This window comes from Amblyraja radiata, chromosome 9, assembly GCF_010909765.2.
Source record: "Amblyraja radiata isolate CabotCenter1 chromosome 9, sAmbRad1.1.pri, whole genome shotgun sequence".
NCBI classification, from domain to species: domain Eukaryota; kingdom Metazoa; phylum Chordata; class Chondrichthyes; order Rajiformes; family Rajidae; genus Amblyraja; species Amblyraja radiata.
This window is the reverse complement of record NC_045964.1, coordinates 43036642-43059793: the sequence shown is the minus strand read 5'-3', so window position 1 is coordinate 43059793 and position 23152 is coordinate 43036642. Positions and strand designations below refer to the sequence as shown.

General features: G+C 42.6%; 1 protein-coding gene across 4 annotated transcripts in view; it reads left to right on the top strand.

The window, feature by feature from the left end:
* arid4a (AT-rich interaction domain 4A) overlaps window positions 1-23152 on the top strand; it is a 94181-nt gene that overhangs the window by 31692 nt on the left and 39337 nt on the right. For all 4 annotated transcript variants that reach the window (XM_033027194.1, XM_033027196.1, XM_033027195.1 and 1 more), the window contains exons 11-14: window positions 2654-2802; window positions 6782-6854; window positions 7924-8018; window positions 13172-13269. In XM_033027194.1, the coding sequence (XP_032883085.1) occupies window positions 2654-2802; window positions 6782-6854; window positions 7924-8018; window positions 13172-13269 (415 nt within the window). The remainder of the gene's footprint in view (window positions 1-2653; window positions 2803-6781; window positions 6855-7923; window positions 8019-13171; window positions 13270-23152) is intronic.

Genomic DNA, 23152 nt, shown 5'->3' with positions numbered 1-23152 from the left:
ATGGAATGGTAGGGAAGTGTCGGAAATGGTACAGGTGTATTGGAGTGCCGGATGGAAGTTGGTGGTGAAGTGGATGAAGTCAGTCAGTTGTGTGTGGGTGCAGGAGGTGGCCCCAAAGCAGTCGTCAATGTAACGGAGGTAGAGGTCGGGGATGGGGCCCTGGTACGTCTTGAACAAGGATTGTTCAATGTACCCGACAAAGAGGCAGGCGTAGCTGGGGCCCATGCGTGTGCCCATAGCTACGCCTTGTGTTTGGAGGAAATGGGAGGAGTCAAACGTAAAGTTGTTGAGGGTGAGGACCAACTCCGCTAGGCGGAGGAGGGTGTCAGTGGCTGGGTATAGGTTGCTCCTCTGGTCGAGGAAGAACCGGAGGGCTTTGAGGCCATCCTGGTGGGGGATGGAGGTGTAGAGTGACTGGACATCCATGGTGAAGATGAGGGGGTGAGGCCCTAGAGAGTGGAATGCGCGGAGGCGGGGGAGAGTGTCTGAGGTGTCTAGAACATAGGTGGGAAGGGATTTGACCAAGGGGGATGGAGTCAAGGTAATGTGGAGATGAGTTCGGTGGGGCACGAACAAGCAGAGACAATGGGTCTGCCGGGAGAGCCGGGTTTGTGGATTTTGGGAAGAAGGTAAAAACGGGCCGTGCGGGGCTCGGGGACGATGAGGTTGGAAGCTTGGTCGGGCAGGGCGTGGGAATTGATGAAGTCGGTGATGGTGCTAGATATGGTGGCCTGGTGCGCGTCAGTGGGGTCATGGTCCAAGGGTAAGTAGGAGGAGGTGTCCGAGAGTTGGCGCGTGGCCTCAGCTTTGTAGAGATCGACGCGCCAGACTACCACGGCACCTCCCTTGTCGGCTGGTTTGATAACCCAATCTGGGTTTTTGCGGAGTCTATCGTCGCCTCCGCCTCACAGCGCACTTCCATGGGAAGGAGTCCTCGCCCCCCAATGATAACCCTTTTTCCCGTCTCCAACGCACCCCCTCCTCGTGGAACCCCTCTCGTAAAGTCCCGGCTCTGGAACTCTATCCAGAACTGCCGCCGCGACGTCAACCGCCTCAACTTCTCCACTCCCCTGTCTCACTCCAATCTCTCCCCCCCTGAACGCACTGCCATTGAATCACTCCGCAAAAACCCAGATTCATCAATTCCCACGCCCTGCCCGACCAAGCTTCCAACCTCATCGTTCCCCAGCCCCGCACGGCCCGTTTTTACCTTCTCCCCAAAATCCACAAACCCGGCTCTCCCGGCAGACCCATTGTCTCTGCTTGTTCGTGCCCCACCGAACTCATCTCCACATACCTTGACTCCATACTATCCCCCTTGGTCAAATCCCTTCCCACCTATGTTCTAGACACCTCAGACACTCTCCCAATTCCTCCGCCTACGCCGCATCTGCTCCCAGGATGAGACGTTCCACAGCAGGGCATCGGAAATGTCCTCGTTCTTCAGGGAACGGGGATTCCCCTCCGCCACCATAGATGAGGCTCGCACCAGGGTCTCATCCATACCCCGCAACACTGCTCTCTCTCCCCATCCCCGCACTCGCAACAAGGGCAGAGTCCCCCTAGTCCTCACCTTTCACCCCACCAGCCGGCAAATACAACAAATAATCCTCCGCCATTTCCGCCACCTCCAACGTGACCCCACCACTCGCCACATCTTCCCATCGATCTTCCAGCATCTGCAGTTCCTTCTTGAACATTTGTTTCATGTCCCTCCAAACTTGTCCTATACATGTACCTGTCTTAACTGTTTCTTAAATATTGGGATAGTCCCTGCCTCAACTACCACCTCTGCAGCTTGTTCCATACATTCACCACCCTTTGTGTGAAAAAGTTACCCCTTAGATTCCTATTAAATCTACTCCCCTTCACCTTAAACCTATGTCCTCTGGTCCTTGAATCACCTACTTTGGGCAAGAGACTCTGTACATCTACCTGATCTATTCTTCATGATCTTATACACCTCTATCTTCCTGTGTTCCAAGGAATAGAGTCCAAGCCAACTCGACCTCTGCCTGTAGCTCAGACCCTCTAGTCCTGGCAACATCTTTGTAAATCTTCTCTGTACCCTTTCCGGCTTGACAACATTTAAACAGAGAACTTGTATTGTTCTTGTAGCATAGTGTATCACTTGTGTATATGGTGAAACTGACTTTGGTAGAAAATGGTTCCATGGTGTTGGTGATACTTGCCTCTCACTATAACTTTCTGTGGCCTCAATCAGCGTAGTGGGTTGGCCCGAGTGGCCATCCGTTCGCGGTAGTCGAGGCTTGTGGGGAGAAGATGTGGGATGAATCCAGTTTGATTTGATCTATTGGATCTTGGATGGTTTTTGGGAGAAGAATAAAACTGCCATTGGTGTGCACTTGATTGGCATTGGCCTGTGATCAACTCCAATAAATCTGATCTTTGTTTGAGAATATTGTTGCAATGAATGTAGAAGAAACTGATTTAACTGTGCCTTTCAAAAATGAATTGATTATATATTTGCAAAGGGAAAAACATCAGGCCTGTGGAAGCATTGGAATCAATTCGAAACTACTTTCAAAGTGCTGGTTTGGGCATGGTGAACTGATTGGCTTATATGTACTGTTAAGTTCTGTGATTATTGTTTTATGATATTCAGTCACTCTAATGAGAAATGTTCTCTTAGCACTTGAAGAAGCTCTCAAATTCCACCAGCAACGGATTGTTCCTGAGAGCTGGAAAGTAGACATGAGTGTCATTTTAGAATCCTCAAGTAGTGATGAAGAGGAAGAGGAGATAGAGAATGACGAAGAACATGAAGAAAAGAAACACGAGGTAGGACATTATTGCAATTTGGATAATTAGATGAGTTAGCATGTGAGAATTTTCATATCGGGGCCTATCACATGAAATTGCATAAAACAGTACAGCACAGATTCAAGTCCTTTGCCCCACAATGTCTGCGCCAAACATGATGCCAAGATAAATTCATCTACTCTGCCTTCAAGTCATTTGTATCCCTACATTTGCTGCATATCAATGTGCCCTATCTAAAAAAAACTTTTAAATTACATGTCCCCCCCATGTCTGCCTTCCGCAAAGACCGCTCCCTCCGTAACTCCCTTGTCAATTCTTCCCTTCCCTCCCGTACCACCCCCTCCCCGGGCACTTTCCGTCGCAACCGCAAGAGATGCAACACCTGTCCCTTTACCTCCCCCCTCGACTCCATTCAAGGACCCAAGCAGTCGTTCCAGGTTTGTGTACCTTTTAAATTACATTGTCATTTAAGTCTGAGAGAGAGAGAGACTGATTACTTCTCTTAAGGCTCTGTGGACTTTATGTTGGAGAGCTGAGGACAGTTGAGTACTTCGGTATTTTCAATGCTTAGATGGATTTTTAAGCTCCTGGGTTGTAGAAATCATTCAGGAAAGTGGCGATGAAGTCAAGTTCTGAACATCCATGTTACTGAATGGAAATTTGTGCTTGAGGGTCTGTATAGCTCTCTTGTATTATAATATTTGTCTTAAGGCTTAGTTAAGTTCGATGCATAATTACTTGTAAGATCTGAGCCAAGAAGCTAGGTGAAAAGCATAGAAGACATAACAATGGCATTTCTATAAGCATTCTGACAATAATGTATTTCTCGCTACAAAACATTTGAAGGCTCTTTAATTTTAAGTTGTTTGGGTGGAAGTGCCAACAATTCTCGTAGCAAAGCTGCTCTCTTTGTGAAGCTGGCAAATCCAAGTGGTTATATTGCCAATGATATTTACTGTTTTAAAATCTAGATTTTGAATTAAATATGCCTAGATAGTGCATATGAATTAATATGCACTGCTTTGAAAGTTAAACAAATTAAAAGCAGACAAAATTGCATCCACTTTCAGTCTCAAGTCAAGAGTTTGGCTGAATTTCTTAACATTTTTGATTGTGTGCAGTGAAAAGCTTTTGTGTTGGCAATATAACACCAAGGTTCATACCAGGAGAAACTTTGTTCTTTGAATTAAGTTGTGATCGAGATGTCACTATAGGAGTAGGATATTTTTTCTGAAAAGCTGAAAAGATTGGGTGTCCACTTCCTGCAAGATTTCTTAAGCAAGCCTGCTGGAAAGTAACTAAAGATGTTGCAGCAGCTTCACAGACAATGTATGGAAGCTTGCCATATTATCATATTGGCTTTCTGTCCTCAAATTTAATGTTACGTTTATTTTTTCCAGGCACAAAGAGTAAGAGTAAAGTAAAAGGACTACATTATTCAGTTAATTGGGGGGAAAAAATGTGTGGAGACTTAACATATGGATTTAGATTTAGCACATATGGATTATATTTTATCTTTATAGATATAGTGTTGAAATGCTATAAAGTATATCTTTGTTTTGAGTGCTCCTCATAGGCTAACAGATTTTCATTTAAAAATGTATTTTACCGATAAAATCATTCAATTCTAGTTTCCTTCATTTATACAATATACCATTTGGAATATTTCACTTCTCAATATTGGACATTATTTGTTTATATCGCTTGATAGTCATAAAATATTTACACCAAAAGTGGATAAAGAGAGAAAGCCAGTGGCCTTTCCTGAAGTGAGAAATTGGAATTGTGCTTGCAGTGATCACATTGCCATGTGTTAGAGTAACTAAGTTCTAATTTGCCTTGAGCTTCGCCACAACTTCCCTGTGAGGTGGTATAACCCAGTTGGAGGATCGTATTTCTACTGCAGTTTAGTTAAACCTGGTGTTAAAAATAGGCCAATGTCAACTATATGAGTGGGACAGGATTTCTTCAAGATCCCATTATATCTATTAGACAAATACCTGTCAAGTTGTTGGCACTCAACTATTTTAATAATTCATTGTATAATCAGCCTACCAGTTATGATCCAATTTAAGCAATCTATGTTGAGAGTGGTAGACCAGTTAGACAACACTTGAAATATTGTGTGCCGTTCTGGTCACCACACTATAGTAATGATGTGGTTGCATTGGAGATTGCAGAGGAGATTCACTAGGCTTGGATTGGGCGATTTTCTTTATGAGAAAAGGTTTGGTGTGGTTTCCTTGGAGCAAAGTAGGCCATGAGATGACTATGAAAGGCATGGTATGGTAGACAGTCAGGATCTTTCTTCCCCATGGTATGGATATAAAAAACAGGGCAAAGGTTTAAGGTGAGTGATAGGACTTTTAAACAGAGTGGAATTCGCTGGTAGAGGTGGTGGAGTCGGCTACAATCACTATGTTGAAGAGACATTTAGATGCTTAAATAGAAAAGACATCAAAAGAAATAGACCTAATATGGACGATGTGGGTGGGTAACAAGGCCAACGTGGATGTTGTGGGCTAAAGGGTATGAAAGGGTATGTTTCTACGATGCGCAACTCTGATTTTATGACCAACAGTCCTCGAGATTTTATAATTAAAATGGAGTGCTTTCCTGTAATTGAATTTTCACTCTACAGTAACAATGCAAACCATAGATTGTCTGAATTTTAATAATGATTAGATTAAAATAACAAGAGGCCCATTTTGCATTGTCAATTTACACATAGGTACTTTTTTCCTGAGATTGGTGCTTTTTTTGGGTGAAAAAAGTTTTCATTAAACAAAATACTATTCAGTGCCAATTTGGCTACCAAAAGCATCTGAAGTTACCAAAAGTAACTGAAGTAACAACCTCTGATTTAAAAATAAAATCGAAAACAGAAGGGAATTTGCATGTTCTGTTGTTAAATCAGTTTTTTTTAATTTATGGTGAAAACACAATAGTTCAGTACCCAAATCCTACCTTGGCGGCTGTGCAATTTAAATTTGGTTAATTTTATAGTCTGAGTAATGATGATCATATTGTCATTAATACCCATCTAGTTTACTAATCCTCTTCGGAGGAGGAAACTCTTCACTAGTCTGATTGGTAGGTGACTCCTGGCTTGTATCATTTCAAAGTCAACCACTTTGTACGTTCACATTTTCCCAATATCGTATTCCACTTGCCAAATGTCGATGGGTTTCTCACTTAACCCATTTCTAGTCTCTCTAGCCTCCTTATGTCATATTCACAACTTGTGTTTCGATCCATCTCGCTTGTAATTCCCTGCCCAACTGAATATCGGAAGTAGCTTCGCCAGAAGGACTGCAATGGTTGAATATGGCACATCCGCCACTGCCTTGGGCAATTGGAAATGCTGGCACTCAGATTCTGCAAAATGAACATATCGTTTTTAATCATGGGTATAATTTTTTTTTGTGACTGTTATACTGTGTGGTAGTACTATCCAAAAACTGGCTGTTAACAAAGAAACATAGAAAATAGGCTATTTGGCCCTTCGAGCCAGTGCTGCCATTCAATATGATCATCCAAATCAGTACCCCATTCCTGCTTTCTCCCCATATCCCTTGATTCCGTTAGCCCTAAGAGCTCTATCTAACTCTAGAATACATCCAATAAATTGGCCTTCACTGCCTTCTGTGGCAGAGAATTCCACAGATTCACAGTTCTGGGTGAACTCATCTCAGTCCTAAATGGCCTACCCCTTATTCTTGGATTCTGGACTCACCCAACATTGGGAACATTTTTCCTGCATCTAGCCTGTCCAATCCCTTAAGAATTTTATATGTTTCTCTCAGACCCCTACCCCTCATCCTTCTAAATTCCAGTGAATATACACCCAGTCGATCCATTCTTTACCTCGGCCTGATATTGTAAATGGATATAAGAATTCAGTGTCCCATTTTTGAGCGTGGCATCTAATTGCAGTTCTTATTATGAGCCCAGATGTCATCTTCTGTTGTATGACTATTAATATGTCCATCTCCAGGTAGAGGAGGAGCAGGATCCAGAAGAGCGAGCTAATTTCTTGCAACAGCTGTACAAGTTCATGGAGGATAGGGGTAAGGTCTCTTAAAATTGAAGCCATTCTTTTATTGTGTGTATATTTTGAATATTTTGTCTGTACAATGGTCCTAATTTAATGCAGGTATGAACATTTGTTAATTGTGTTATTTTACGCGGGGGATGCGTGCTAAAAAGCAGTGTGTAAATCAAACAAATGCCATGCGCCACACAGGACTATGCTGCCATAAGATACCAGGCATAAATTTTTGAGTGTTATTCCTTAAATAAGAGCACATAAATTAAACTTTGATGGTAATTAGACAAGCGGTTATTCTAAAAATGTAAATCAAGCAAGTTGATTCATGTATGTTGCAAAGTGTCATCGGCCCAGAGAAGGTTTACATACCATGCTGTTTTATAGCAGGTCACTGTGATAGCAGGACTGTAAATCTTGACTGGGGATGCTAAGAAAATTTAAGCTCAACAAAAATGACCTAATTTTGCACAAAAAAAACCTGACTGAGAGCTGATATACAGGTATTTAGGTTATTATGATCATGATGTATGACTTGTGAATACAATTGACTTTAGGAAAGTAATCTCTGAATGTTGGCATCACAATAGTTAGAATACATGCCATTGCTGAGCATATGGTGAATTCTCAGCAATATACAGGCCCACCACTGATTCTCAGGCATCCTTGATTCCGGAGCTTTTCTGCATTGTTCATATTGTTCATTTTGCCAAACCAACAGAGGTTACGGTCTCTCTTAGAGGAGTCCCAACAGTACCGGAACGGTGCACATATGTAGCCGAGATACCAGCTTGCAAAGTCGGCTGTGGGAGCGGTTCCAGAGCCCCGGGCGGGGGGAGGGGGGGGGCAAATTCAGACCGCTGATCGGTGTGGATGTCCCGATGAGGTCGGGATTGGCCACCTCACTCGGCCTGGGCACCACATTTGGGGAGTTCTGGCTGGGGGGGGCAGTTTCGATTGTGCTTTCGGAATTCTGTCCGGATTAAAGGAGATGCTGGGCTTCCAGTTGTTGGAAAATCGGTGGTGAACCTGTACCTCTTTTACCCTGAATCAAACAATATTTTGTTAACCAAGTGAACAATATTTTCTAGGAACACCCATCAATAAACCACCAGTACTCGGCTACAAGGATCTGAATCTTTTCAAGCTCTTCAGACTGGTTTATCAACATGGTGGATGTGACAATGTGAGTTTAAGTAATTATACTTCCTTCATCTCAAGAAGCATAACCATATTATTGAACTAAAAATGTTCAAGCAAATGTTCAAATGTATAGCGGCGACGCGACTCACCCGTTGCAGCGGCCCCTACAGCCTGTCTGTCTTTTTTTTATTTTTTGTCTAGTTAAATGTAGTGTTGGTGTTTTTTTAATACTGGTTTTAAATGTGTATATGTGGGGGGGAGAGGGGGAAACTGTTTAAAATCTCTTCCCTGTCCGGGAGACCCGACCTTTTCCCTGTCGGGTCTCCGTTGTCGTTGGGGCCTAGCACCGTGGAGCGGCCTCCAACCTGAACGACCCGGGGGCTCGGGAGACTGCGGAGCTGCGGACTCTCCATCGTGGGGCTGGCCGGCCTCGGAGCGTGGGGAGCGGTGGTGACTCGCTGCTGCGACTCGACTCCTGGGGCTCAGAGGCTCCAGCAACGCAGCCGCAGGTCCGGTGGACTGGGACATCGGGAGCTCGCGGTTCCGGGTGGAGAGACAGCTTCCCGGAGCTCCCGCAACGCGACTTCTCCAGCCCGTGTCGCGGGGTTGGAACGACCCGGAGCGGGGCTGTACATCGCCCGGCGCGGCTTCATGGCCGTGGGACATTACAGCGCCCGCCGGGGGCTCCAACACTGACTTTTAGACCGGGAGCGGGGCCGTAAATCGCCCGGCACGGCCTAAAATGGCCGTGGGACTTATCATCGCCCGCCTGGGGCTTGGACATCGGGAGAGAAATGGCCATGGGACTTATCATCGCCCGCCTGGGGCTTGGACATCGGGAGAGAAATGGAGAACAGGGGAGAGAAAAGACTTTGCCTTCCATGTTTGTGTGAATTAAATTGTGTGTATGTCTGTAGGAAATTGTCTTTGTATGGCTGTGGAAACGGAATTTCGTTTGAGCCTCACTGAGGCTCAAATGACAATAAATATTGTATTGTATTGTAATGTAGATGTTAATTTATTTCTCCAAGTATTAACATTTTGTATTCCATTTTATATGGAAGTTCGACGCATCTAAATTTTCACTCTTTTGAAAGCACGATATTATTGAAAAGCTGTGTCTAATGTTCTGTTTCTATTTATTTGAATTTACGCTTTAATTGTAAATTGGGGAAGGCTAATCTAAGTGGAAAAAATATAGTTAATTGTAAGAATCTTGACAGCATTGATGTGCAGGGAGAACTTGGGGTCCAAGTCCATAACTCCCTGAAAGTGGCAACACAAGATAGAGTGTCAAATAAGGCATATGGTTTGCGTACCTTAAACGGTCGGGACATTGAGTACAAGAGTCAAGAGATCATGCTGCAGATTTATAGTACTATGGTTAGCTGGCATTTGGAGCAATGGGCACTGTTCCCAGAACGGAGCCAGCCTTCCTGATGAGTTTGTTGAACCTATTGGTGTCCGCAGCCTTAGCCCTGCTGCCCCAGCACACGGCAGTGAAGAAGATGGCACTGGCTATCACCAATTGGTAGAACATCTGCAGCATCTCACTGCAGACGTTGAAGTGCGGGGCCTTCTCAAAAAGTACAGGCGGCTCTGTAACTCCTTGTGCAGGCACAGCCTCAACATTCCAGGACCAATCCTGTTTACTGTCCAGGTACACTCGCAGGTATTTTAACTCTCTGGCACATCCACACCATTGATGGAGGCAGGGGTGTTCCTCTCCTCCTAAAGTCCACCACCAACTCCTTAGTCTTGTCGGTGTTGAGCTGCAGGTAATTCAGCCCACATCACTCAACAAAGTCGTTGACTACACCTCTGTATTCAGCTTCCCTCCCCTCTTCGATGCAGCCCACAATTGCAGAGTCATGTGAAAACCTTTGCAGGTGGTAGGAGGCGAAGTTATATCTGAATTCCAAGGTGTAAATGGTAAATAGGAAGGGAGAGAGGACCGTCCCCTGTGGGCCCCTGTGTTGCCCTAGGGCTGACACCGTCCCCTGTGTTGCCCTAGGGCTGAGACCATCTGGACCCGTAGCTTTGCCTGGGCGGCGTCTGCTCAACTCCGTCCTCACCTGCTCATCCTTGATGGTCAGGCTCAGCAAAGAAAGGGCAGAGGAAGTGGACCAGGGGGGTTGAGGGGACGAGACTGTCGGGGAGCAGGGGGGAGGGTGGGCAGAAGCCCCACGATCAAATCTATTAAAAAAAACTAAAAGAAAACAGGTTTAGCTCATTGGCCCAATCCTGATTGTTTTCCCTCCCCAGGCCATTGATCTTCATGTTGCCTGTAATGCTCTTCACCCATCCCTCATGTTGTTCTGCTGAAGTTTCAGTCCAGCTTCCTCCTGTGGTTGTCCTTGCCCTGTCCTAGTCTTACATTCAGGTCTTTCTGCACCAGTTTCTTCTCCTCCCTGTCACCATTCATCAAGGCCCTCTTCTTCTGGTTGAGAAGGACCTTTATGTCACTGGTGAACCAGGGCTTGTTGTTGGGGAAACAGTGTACAGTCCCCTCGGGGACAATGTTATTTGTCCAAGGACGAGTGTAAATCTGTTGTGGTTTTCCATAGATTTCTGGAAGGGTTTTGATAAGTGTCGCATGGCAGGCTTATGGACAAAATTGAACCATGTGGCATTTCAGGGACATTGAGAGGATGGATATGAAGTTAGTTAAGTTAGTAGAAACAATGAGCCAGGGTTAATGGTTGGGGGTGGTGAACAGTAACGTTCACCTGAATCCATGTAAGGACCCAATGCTTTGTTTTGATTTACGTTATGGACTTGGGGGGTGTTAGAAACATAGAAAAATGTTTGGAGGAGCAGGCCATTTTTGGCCTTTCGAGCCAGCACCACCATTCAATAAGATGATGGCTAATCATCTAAAATCAGTACCCCATTCTTGCTTCCTCCCCATATCCATTGATTCCTTTAGCCCTGAGAGCCAAATTTAACTCTCTTAGACAATTTCTAAATTTGTGGATATGACAATCTTTTTTCCGAAAACCGAAAAGCTCCGAAAACCGAACATTTTTAACTGCCGGGATCGAGGCGCAAACTCGCGACCTTGCGGCAACGAGCCGAGCACTCTACCACTGAGCCACCGCTAAAAATCTACGCTAAAAATCTTCCATTCCGAAATCCGAAAAATGTTTGGCCCAAGGTTTTCGGATAAGAGATTGTGAACCTGTATCATGAACTGCAAAGAGGATAGTGATAGATGACAGCAGGATTGAAATAAGCTGACGGAGTGGGCAGAGGCATGGTAGATGAGTTTTAATGTGGGTAAATGTGAAGTGATGCCTTTTGGTAGGAAGAATGAAATGAGGCAATGCAGTGCTAAAGGGAGTGCAACGGACATAGAAACCTGGAGGTAAGTGTGTATATATAATTGAAAGAGGCTGAAATGGCAGATAATAAGACGTGAAGAATTACGAGCTGTTATAAATAGAGACGAGCATAGGAGGGAGGTTGCTAAAACACTGGTCCTGCCTCAGCTGGAATGTTGCATTCAATTCTTGTGGTCGTTATGCTGGAAAGCAGTGACGGTATCTGAGGTGGTCCAGAAAATACAATGGTTCCTGGGATAACTGTTGCAAGGATAGATGAGAAGAACTGCATCTGTTTTTTGAGAAGTGAGAGCTGATGGAATAATTGTTGGAAGTATATAAAATGATGAGGGGGTCTGGTGATGGTTAGTGGGAGGTTGTTCCTTTCTGGTTGAGGGTAGGTTTTTTTTTTTTTACTGGTGTAAACACAGAAGAAAAGAATACAGAGTCACGAAAAAAAACTTTTTTATCCAGTGTTGGTTGGAATTTGGAATGCACTGCTAATAGATTTGGTGGAGACGGGTTCCTCTGTGAGCTTTTAAGAGGAATTGGTTAAATAGATGCTGGAGAAAAATTAGCGAGTCCATGGGGAAAGGGCTGATAAGTGGAACCAGGGAGTTGCACGGCGTCCTAACATGAACATGAAGGGCTGAATGACCTCTGGTGCTGTCACAACTATTCCTTGACTGTTCACGAAGTCTCCCAGGTTTTGTGTTATCTGTGGATATGAAAATAGTGCCTTGTATACCCAATTTTGAATCTTTACAATAAAGTCATGCAGTGGTCGTAGTAAAGCACCTCCTAAAACATGTTGTCAAAGTCTAAATTTTCTTGCATCTTCCTTTGCTGAGATTCCAGCAGCATTATCTTCCTTGGTACCTCAGTCATGTCCTTTGCCCGATCAATAAATTTCCTTTTTTAATCTCTGGTTCCTTACAATTCTTCTTTTGAATTCCCTTTTCTTATACGGCCACATTCTTATCAAAGATTTTAAAAATTGTTTATTTTTTAACTTTGTAGGCGGGGTGGTTTTCACATAATGTCTGCCTTGCGTTATTTGTTCTGCCCTTATTTTTCATTATACAAAGTGCTCTAACTGGAATTTATCTATCCTATAACACTCATGGAAATGTGCCTGGACTGCAACTGAAACATCTTCCGCATTAAAAATCTTGTTGTTCAAATATATTCTTGTCGCCAAGCTTTGAGTGTACCCAGGTGGTATTCATCCCATTTAAAATGGTCTTTTATTTGACTTATTTTTACCTTGGAATGGTCTATATCTTTTTCCATCATATGCTGAACCCAAACACTCACTGATTTTCCTGATACCTGTTTTTCTGGTTCTGGCTCATTTTCCAGAAAAAAAGTAAAGCATTGCTGTCTTCCTCATTGGGCCTGAAGTATACTGATCAAGCAAGTTTACCTGAACACTGTAGAAACTCCTCCTCTGTCCTTTTATGTTGCTTCCATTTGTTCATGCTTCAGCAATTGTTTCTACATCATTGTTGCAGTTGTAATCATTTTCTTCTCCTTAAACTTTGGTACTTGGCCTTTCTGTCAAAATGGAGATAATAAAAAAAAAAGTGCGCTGATGTTAATTGACATAAAATATGATGTACTAATGTACTGGTCACTAATATACTGTTAATGTGGAGTGCCAAAACGTTGCATGACAATGGTTGTCAGTTGAGCAAATCATCCTGTTAAGTCATCAGAGGAAGACTTGTCACCTCTCTGTATACTCGCCCTCTTAACTGAAATCACTTGGGTGGAAGTGTCTCTTTTTTCCCCAATCCACTTATTTAAAGCTCAAAAGCAAAACTTAGACTGTTGATGAAATGCTGCCACTAAGTTGTACTTCTTTCTGTAGATTGACAGTGGCTCTGTGTGGAAACAAATCTACATGGATCTGGGTATTCCAATTCTGAACACTGCTGCCTCTTATAATGTAAAAACAGCATATAAGAAGTAAGTACTTTTGATGTTTTTTTGTGGATGTGCATCATCTGTAATTGTGTATTCTCTCTCCCCACCTGCTGTAAAACTTCAGGTGATGGTGGGGAGGGATTAATAACACTGGAGAGGGGCATCCCATCCCATGGAGCAATTTAAAATCCTGAGCAAGTATCTGAATAAGGACAAGCATAGCTGCAAATGATCTGACTTCAATCAAGTACATCATCCTGGAATAAATTGTACTGTTATTTGTTTTTGCATTTTTCTGATTTTCTGAACAACACGTTCCTTGAAGTTTGTTTTCAACCTGGTTCTATTAAAACTAAATAATGCTGTTTCCACTTAAGACTGAGCAAGATGGTCTTGATCAACAAGCAGCAGAGTGAAAATATTTCTGAGATTTCTTAGTTCCATCTTGCTGGCAAGGAGAGTGTAAACCTTTTCAATTTGTCTGACCTGGACAACGAGAAGGACACTAATGGGCAGGTAATTTTTCTACTTAAATAAACTTCCATATAATGTTACGAGGAAAATACCATCGGCTTAAAAGGGGCAAATAGATTACAACAATAAGTGATTTAGTTAGTTTTATTTTAAATGAGAGTTTAGTGCTTTATTGAGTTTCTTAATTGATGTAAAGATAGCTGGAGAATAGAATATTCTATTGCTCTACATTTAGCAAAAAATATTGTTTCGGAATATTGGGATGGGTATTTCAAAGAACTTTTTCTTAAACCCCTACTGTTTACCACAGGTTTGTTATTTTCTTGTGCTGAACAGATAATCAAGTAAAAAAGAAAAGAACAGTAACCTGCATCTACTCTACCCTTTATTTGGATTTATTTTGAGGCTACTTCCATAGAACGTGCTGAGCAATTTATACTGACTCCCAGTGTTGACCATTACATGCTATTCCTTAACGTAAGAGGAAAGTAGAATAACTAAACCATGGCATTGTCTATAAATGCTAAACATTTTTAGAAACAATGTGCATTTATATAGCGTCTTTTATGTCTCCAGATGTCCCAAAGCTCTTTACAACCTGAAGTGTTTGCAACCATCTTCAGCCTGAAGTGCCGAATGGATGATCCTTCTCAGCCTCCTCCTGAGGTCCTTACCATCACAGATGCCAGTCTTCAGCCAATTCGATTCACCCCACGTGACATCCAAGAAACGGCTAAGTGCACTGGACACAGCAAAGGCCATGGGCCGTGAAAACATCCCGGCTGTAGTGCTGAAAAACCTGTATTCCAGAATTAGCCGCACCCCTAACTTAGCTGTTCAAGTACAGCTACAACACTGGCATCTACCCGACAGTGTGGAAATTTGCCCAGGTATGTCCTGTCCACAAAAAGCAGGACAAGTCCAACCCAGCCAATTACTGCCCTAATAACCTGTTCCCAGTCATGAGCAAAATCATGGTAGGAGTTGTCAAGAGCTTTGTGAAATGATGCGAGTAACTTCTCACCAGTTATTTGCTCGCCAATGCTCAGCTTTGATTTTAGTGGGGCCTGTTGGTTCCTGAGCTCATTACAACCTTGCATACAAAAGCTGAGTTTTGGAAGTCATGTGAGGGAGATGGCCCTTGATATCAAGAGAGATTTGAGTAGAAACAGTGTTCGGCAACCAAGTAATATTAAAGACAATAGGAAGCAGAATGAAACGCCTCTATTGACTGGAATTGTACTTGGCAGAATGGAAGATGGTTGTGTTTGATGGACGCCAGTCTTCTCTGCCGCAGGACAGAGACCTTCATGCGGCATCCTTTGGCCAACTGTCAACAGCTGCTTCATGACTGACTTGCCTTTCTGTCAGAAGTGGGACTGTACAGTGTTCAATTTTGTTGTCAATCTACTGATCATAATACAGGAGCAGAATTTGGCCATTTAGCCAAACGAGTCTACCCTGCCATTTTTTTCCGACAAGCCCATTCTCCCTTCTTCTCTTTTTAACCTTTGACACGTAAAAAGGTGCTAAATGAATCAGTAGGCCAGGCAACATGTCTGGAGAACATGGATAGGTTATGCTTCAGGTTGAGACCCTTCTTCACCTAACCATGTTCTGCAGAGATGCTGAGTTACTCCAGCACTTTGTGTCCTGTGTATTAACCAGCATCTGTAGTCCTTTGTTTCTGTCAATCTTCACTTAAAAAAAAAAAAAATAAGTTGTCCATAGTTGCATACTTTAAGGCTTGGCTGAAGTCCAAAACTTACCTCATGGCTCGTTGAATTCAAGCTTGAAAAGCTCCATGCCAAGGTTTATCTAAGCTTTATTTAAACAAAATATGATATCCAGTGGCATTACGGATGTTGTGTCCCTTTCTATCCATATTCTGCAGTCCACCGTTGACCAGTCAGTTAAGCCAAGGTTACAAGAGTATGTTAAAAGCTCAATGTTCTCTGGTACATAACTTATCTTCTGATTCCTCAAATCATCTACGAGGCACAAATCAGGCACAGGGTGGAACAACCTTCATTTTCTTTGGTAGGCGCAGGAACCACAACAGAATTGTGACATTATTGAAGATAAAGCAATCAACTTGATTGACATCTAATCATATACCCTGATCACTGACTTGCACTGCAGTCATGGTCATGTCTTTTTATTTCAGAAATCAACAATTCCTCTAGTTAGAAAGATCGTGGCAGTAAGATCATTCCCCATTCCCCAAATCATTCCCCATCTTGACTTGGACGTATGTCCCTTTTCTTGATTCTTTTTACATTAAAATCCAAGACAGCGTTGTGGAAATAACAGCAGCTCAAATAAAGAGCCACCACTACTTTCTCCAACTAGGGATTGACAAAAATGCCAGTGATGCCCATGCCCTGAAATTAATTATTAAAGAATGAAAAGATTGAGGGTAATAATTGTCACTTTGAAATCAAGCTAATAAAGTAGAATAAGTAACCAAAGCAATAACTTGTTTCAAATTTGCATTTACAGATCCTTGGAGTATAGAATGTGTGAGATGAGTCTGCTATGTACAGCCATAATGTGCGCTAGTATCAACACATTTGTCATGATCTTGTAGCATTACAATATTCGGTTGAGATGTGGAAGTGGAAAGATGATGGATTGTTCACAGCTCATCGCCATGGTCGCGCGTTGTTAAGTTGCTGCCATTTCAGCCATATTCTTGATTTATTTTAAATGAGCAATGTTGGGCCATGGTGTTTGAGGATTGCTGATGGTTCAGAAGTTGCCAGTAAAAGATGATAATTGAGTTGAGTACCTAATGATATTGCGTATTCTACAGATGCATTCCTGAGATGAAGTTTCACACCAAAGGGTGAAGTGGTTGACTTAATACAGGAACTTGCATACCAATTTAAATAAACTCTTAATAGAGTGGAAGAACCACCCCATGAGGAGTATTTCATTATTTGATAATTGTTTTGTTTCTAACCCAAGGTTGCTTAAGCACGTATGAAGATTACCTGACATTGAGTAAAGTTTGGGCTTCAGGATAATGCAATTATAGTAGGCATTTTGAACTGAATTTCTTTGCATGCACAGTGATTGTCAGACTGAACACTGTCTATTATAACTAAAAACCAGAACTATTATCCAGATATATTGCAAGGTACTATCGCAGTGTTTAAGAAACATTTAGACAGGTACATGGATAGGACAGGTTTAGACAGATATGGGCCAAATCTAGGCAGGTGGGACGAGTGCAGTTGGGACATGTTGGTCAGTGTGTGCATGTTGGGCTGAAGAACCTGTTATTTCCACGCTGTATGACTGTATATATGTGTGTGTGTGTGTGTGTGTGTGTGTATATATACAGTGGCTTGCAAAAGTATTCATACCCCTTGAACTTTTCCACATTTTGTCACGTTACAACCACAAACGTAAATGTATTTTATTGGGATTTTATGTGATAGACCAACACAAAGTGGCGCATAATTGTGAAGTGGAAGGAAAATGATACATGGTTCTCAAATTATTTTACAAATAAAAAACTGAAAAGTGTGGCGTGCAAAAGTATTCAGCCCCCTTTACTCTGATACCCCTAAATAAAATCCAGTGCAACCAATTGCCTTCAGAAGTCACCTAATTAGTAAATAGAGTCCACTTGTGTGTAATCTAATCTCAGTATAAATACAGCTGTTCTGTGAAGGCCTCAATGGTTTGTTAGAGAACATTAGTGAACAAACAGCATCATGAAGCCCAAGGAACACACCAGACAGGACACAAGTTGTGGAGAAGTTTAAAGCAGGGTTAGGTTATAAAAAAATATCCCAAACTTTAAACATCTCACGGAGCACTGTTCAATCCATCATCCGAAAATGGAAAGAGTATGGCACAACTGCAAACCTACCAAGACATCGCCGTCCACCTAAACTGACAGGCCGGGCAAGGAGAGCATTGATCAGAGAAGCAGCCAAGTTACATGGTAACTGGAGGGGCTGCAGAGATCCACAGCTCAGGTGGGAGAATCTGTCCACAGGACAACTATTAGTCGTGCACTCCACAAATCGGGCCTTTATGGAAGAGTGGCAAGAAGAGAGCCATTGTTGAAAAAAAGCCATAAGAAGTCCCGTTTGCAGTTTGCCACAAGCCATGTGGGGGACACAGCAAACATGTGGAGGAAGGTGCTCTGGTCAGATGAGACCAAAATTTGAAGTTTTTGGCCTAAATGCAAAATGCTATGTGTGGCGGAAAACTAACACTGCACATCACCCTGAACACACCATCCCCACTGTGAAACATGAATAGAATAGAATAGAATATGTTTATTGTCATTGCACAAAACTGAGCAACGAAATTCCATTTGCTTCTCCTCCGTTAAAAGAAATACAACACAACAACCAATACACATATGTACAGTTAATAGTAAAACAATAGATACATTTTTAAAAGAGTTTAAAAGAATTTAACGGTATTCCTCGAAGTTACTTCTTGCTTCCCAGTGTTCACTATTGGAGTTAAGCTCTTTTACCGCACATGGGTAGAAACTATTTTTTAGTCTACCGGTGCGAGCCTGCAGAGACCTGAGTCGCCTCCCCGAGGGTAGCAGAGTAAAAAGGTGGTTGGCAGGGTGGGAAGTGTCCTTCTTGATATTTATGGCCCTGCGCAAGCATCGGGCCTTGTATATGTCATCCAAGGAGGGCAGGGCATGGTGGTGGCAGCATCATGCTGTGGGGATGCTTTTCTTCAGCAGGGACAGGGAAGCTGGTCAGAGTTGATGGGAAGATGGATGGAGCCAAATACAGGGCAATCTTGGAAGAAAACCTGTTAGAGTCTGCAAAAGACTTGAGACTGGGGCGGAGGTTCACCTTCCAGCAGGACAACGACCCTAAACATACAGCCAGAGCTACAATGGAATGGTATAGATCAAAGCATATTCATGCGTTAGAATGGCCCAGTCAAAGTCCAGACCTAAATCCAATTGAGAATCTCTGGCAAGACTTGAAAATTGCTGTTCACAGACTCTCTCCATCCAATCTGACTGAGCTTGAGCTATTTTGCAAAGAAGAATGCTGCTAGAATCTCTGGAACTCCCTGCCACAGAGGGTAGTCGAGGCCAGTTCATTGGCTATATTTAAGAGGGAGTTAGATGTGGCCCTTGTGGCTAAGGGGATCAGAGGGTATGGAGAGAAGGCAGGTACGGGATACTGAGTTGGATGATCAGCCATGATCATATTGAATGGCGGTGCAGGCTCGAAGGGCCGAATGGCCTACTCCTGCACCTAATTTCTATGTTTCTATGTTTCTATGTAAGAATGGGCAAAAATTTCAGTCTCTAGATGTGCAAAGCTGGTAGAGACATACCCCAAAAGACTTGCAGCTGTAATTGCAGCGAAAGGTGGTTCTACAAAGTATTGACTCAGGGGGGCTGAATACTTTTGCACGCCACACTTTTCAGTTTTTTATTTGTAAAAAAATTTGAAAACCATGTATCATTTTCCTTCCACTTCACAATTATGCACCACTTTGTGTTGGTCTATCACATAAAATCCCAATAAAATACATTTACGTTTGTGGTTGTAACGTGACAAAATGTGGAAAAGTTCAAGGGGTATGAAAACATTTGCAAGCCACTGTAGCCAAGTCCAATTTGGGGTTTGTTAATATTTTGTGTCAGTGTAATGCAAGGTCATAAAGTTTGGAAAAACTTTAAAATGTGATCAAAATAATTCACATTTAGTGCTTTGCAAGCAATATGTAGATAACATATTGGGATTCTTGTGTAACTTGAGTGCACTCTGCCTTAAAAAAGCTACTTGTTTAACTTGCAAAGTAAACAACAGGGACCATAACAGACAAAGAACTGGCCAAGTTACAGGCATCTTTATTGAGCTCTGTTTTATTAACTTGCCAAAACCTAAATGCTAATTCTTACTAACTAATTTCCATTTTGGAGTTCTAGGTGCTTGCCTTGTATTCTTCGTATTCCTTGTGAGTGAAAATATACAAGGGCTCACCACTGTGCCGGATCTTCAAAGTAAAAGCTATTCTCAATCTCGTGGAAGTGCTGCACTATTGAATGTTCTATCTGTTGGATGAGGTCTCATGGGTCCTGGTCACCCCATGACTTCAAGGATGTGCAGGGTTTGGAAAGGATGCAGAAGAGGTTTACTAGAGTAATGCTTGGAATTGGGTATTAGCTACAGGGGTTGGACGTCAGAGATTGCAAGGAGACCTGATGGAAGTATATAAAATTATGAGAGGCATATAATAATAATAATAATAATAACTTTATTTATAGAGCACTTTAAAAACAACCACTGTTGCAACAAAGTGCTGTACATGACTAATCATGAACAAAAAATTATTACAAGGCAATAAAAACATTAAAAGAGAGAGTAAAAACAATAAAAATCATTAAAAACACTAAAACAGGAGCAAAGTCTCATGCAGGGTCAAAAGCCAAGGAATAGAAGAGGGTTTTAAGACTGGTTTTGAAGATGGACAGTGAGGGGGCCTGTCTGATGTGCAACGGCAGAGTGTTCCATAATGTCGGAGCAGCAACAGAGAAGGCTCTATCCCCTCTGAGCTTCTGCTTAGACCTCGGTACCTCCAGGAGCAGCTGATCAGCTGATCTGAGGCACCGGGCAGGAGCGTAGGGATGAAGCAGCTCAGAGAGGTAAGGCGGGGCGAGACCATTTAAAGATTTAAAAACGACTAAAAGAATCTTAAAATGATCTCGAAAGTACACCGGCAGCCAGTGGAGGTAGGCCAGAATTGGCGTTATGTACTCCCTCTTTCGAGTTCCAGTTAAGAGACGAGCAGCAGCATTCTGAACCAACTGGAGATGAGCCAGGGAAGATCGAGTAACTCCAAAATAGAGTGCGTTACAGTAATCCAGCCTAGATGTAATGAAGGCATGGATTACTGTTTCAAAATGCTGCCGCTCAAGAATGGGCTTCACCTTTGCCAGCTGCCTTAAATGAAAGAAGCTGGACTTAACTACCGTGCCTATTTGATGATCTAATTTAAAATCACTGTCCATCCTAAAACCCAAGTTAAAAACTGTTGGCTTCACATACCGTGCCAGGGGACCCAAGTCAACAGGGGGAGGTTCACGGCAGCCATTGGGACCAAACACTATTACCTCTGTCTTCTTTTCATTAAAACCTAGAAAGTTTAGGGCCATCCAGGATTTAATGTCATCAAGACATAACAGAAGTGATTTGACAGAGAAAGCATCTTCCTTCCTCAGCGGCATATATAGTTGGCTATCATCAGCATAACAATGAAAAGAGATGCCATGCTTTCTAAGAATGGAACCCAAAGGAAGTACGTACAGTGAGAAAAGCAGGGGCCCTAAAATTGAGCCCTGTGGAACCCCATATGACAGAGGAGCCAAAACCAGCAAGGCTTACACACATAATTCTGTCTGCCAGATAAGACCTGAACCATTCCAGGGCACTGCCACAAATGCCCACTAGGTGCTGTAACCGAGATACTAAGATACCATGGTCCACTGTATCAAAGGCGGCAGATAGGTCCAGCAGGACAAGAACCACATAATCACCAGAATCATTAGCTGGGAGGATGTCATTAAAAACCCTTAGCAATGCTGACTCTGTGCTATGCATAGTTTTAAACCCAGACTGGAAAACCTCCCGAATATTATGCTCGTCCAAGAAGAGTTTTAGCTGAGCGTAAACAACTTTCTCCAGAATTTTAGAAATAAAAGGCAACTTGGAGATCGGTCTAAAATTGGCCAGAACAGTTTGATCCAGGCCAGGTTTCTTAAGTAGTGGTTGCACTACTGCATGTTTAAAACTTACGGGGACAACCCTAGAACACAAGCTGCTGTTGATAATAGCAAGAACCGACTGCCCTATACTAGGGAAAACGTCTTTAAAAAGATGAGGAGGGACAGCATCACAAGGGGAACCCGATGGCTTAATATGGCTAACCACATCCTCTAAACGCGACAATGTCACAGGCACAAACTTATCCAATACCACTAGGCATGGGACAGAAACAGAGGGGTCAGAGGCAGGAGCTGAAATGAGAGCCCTTATGGAAACAACCTTATTAATAAAAAAGTGCAGGAAGTCATTGCACATTTCAGACGATGCTTCCAGACAGACAGGCTGTGGGGCATTAAGAACAGAGTCAATGATTTTAAATAGTGTAGACAGTCAGATCCTTTTTTCCAGGAGTGAAAAGTCAAACACTAGTGGGCATAGCTTTCCGCGTGAGGGAGACAAAGTTTAAAGGAGATGTACGGGGCAAGTTTAATTTAAATAGAGGGTAGAGCGGCCATGGGTGTTGGTTACAATAGTGGCATGTAAGAGACTTTTGGATAGAAATATGGATATTCAGGGAATGGAAGAATGTGGATTATTCAGGTGCAGGTAGATGATGGTTTTGGCTTCATGTTTGTCACAGACAGATGGGCCTGTTCTTGTGCTGTCCTGTTCTTTGTTCCAATTGCTTTCTCAGGTGAATAAAAAAAAAAGAAAAAGAAAAAAAGAACCATGGCATTATTTTAAAGAGCAGGCGTGCTTTGGTGGTTTTCCAGGTCAATATTAATCCAATATTATCAACACGCCTGAAACAAGTGATCTGACAATTACCATAATGCTTAGCTGGAGCATACCGTGTGCAATTTGGTTGCCATGTTTCCTTCTTTGCAATAATGATTTCATTGCTTTTGTACTTCATTGGCTGTAAATCACATTGAGGCGACCTGAAGGGAAATTTCTCAAACAGCATTCTAAGAAGAAAAAAGGTGCAATTTTTAATGTGCTCGTTAAAGATGAACACAGTGTAAAATCAAGTTTGCAACATGCATGTAAACAGCACCATAACAAAGTCCTTGTAGTGATTGTTCTTGACTTTGAGAGTTGTTGGGAGGTGAATCAAACAGGTTAGAGGTTAATTCTCAATCCTGAAACTTCTTAATGGCATTGCCCTTCCTTTGTAATTGCAATCATAAAGCCTTGCTCATATGATTCTTCGCAGCAACTTGTCATTCCTCCATGTTACATCAATGGTTGAAAAATTAAAGAAGCATGAGTTATCTGCAAGTGGATTATCTGCTGGATATGTGGATTCAGAAAACTGCCATTTTATGGTGGCTGAACATATTGAGTTCAAATTCCAAATAAATATAGCAATGAAATATGGTTATCTTTGGCACCTGCATACTAACTATTAATCCCCAATCCCAGCACTTTTTAACTGAAACAAAAGGATGTTATCAGAAGTTTGTGGCAACTTTTTTCCACCAGATTTTGACTTAGTCATAGTCATGCAGCAAGGAAACAGCCTTCGGGTCAATGAGTCCATGCCAAGCATAAAGTACCCATCTGTACAGATCTTATTTACTGATACTTGGTCTTTAGCTTTGTATTTCTTGGAGGTTCATGTGCTTGTCCAGATGCTGTTTCAATGTTGTGAGAGCACATGTCTCCATCACCCACTT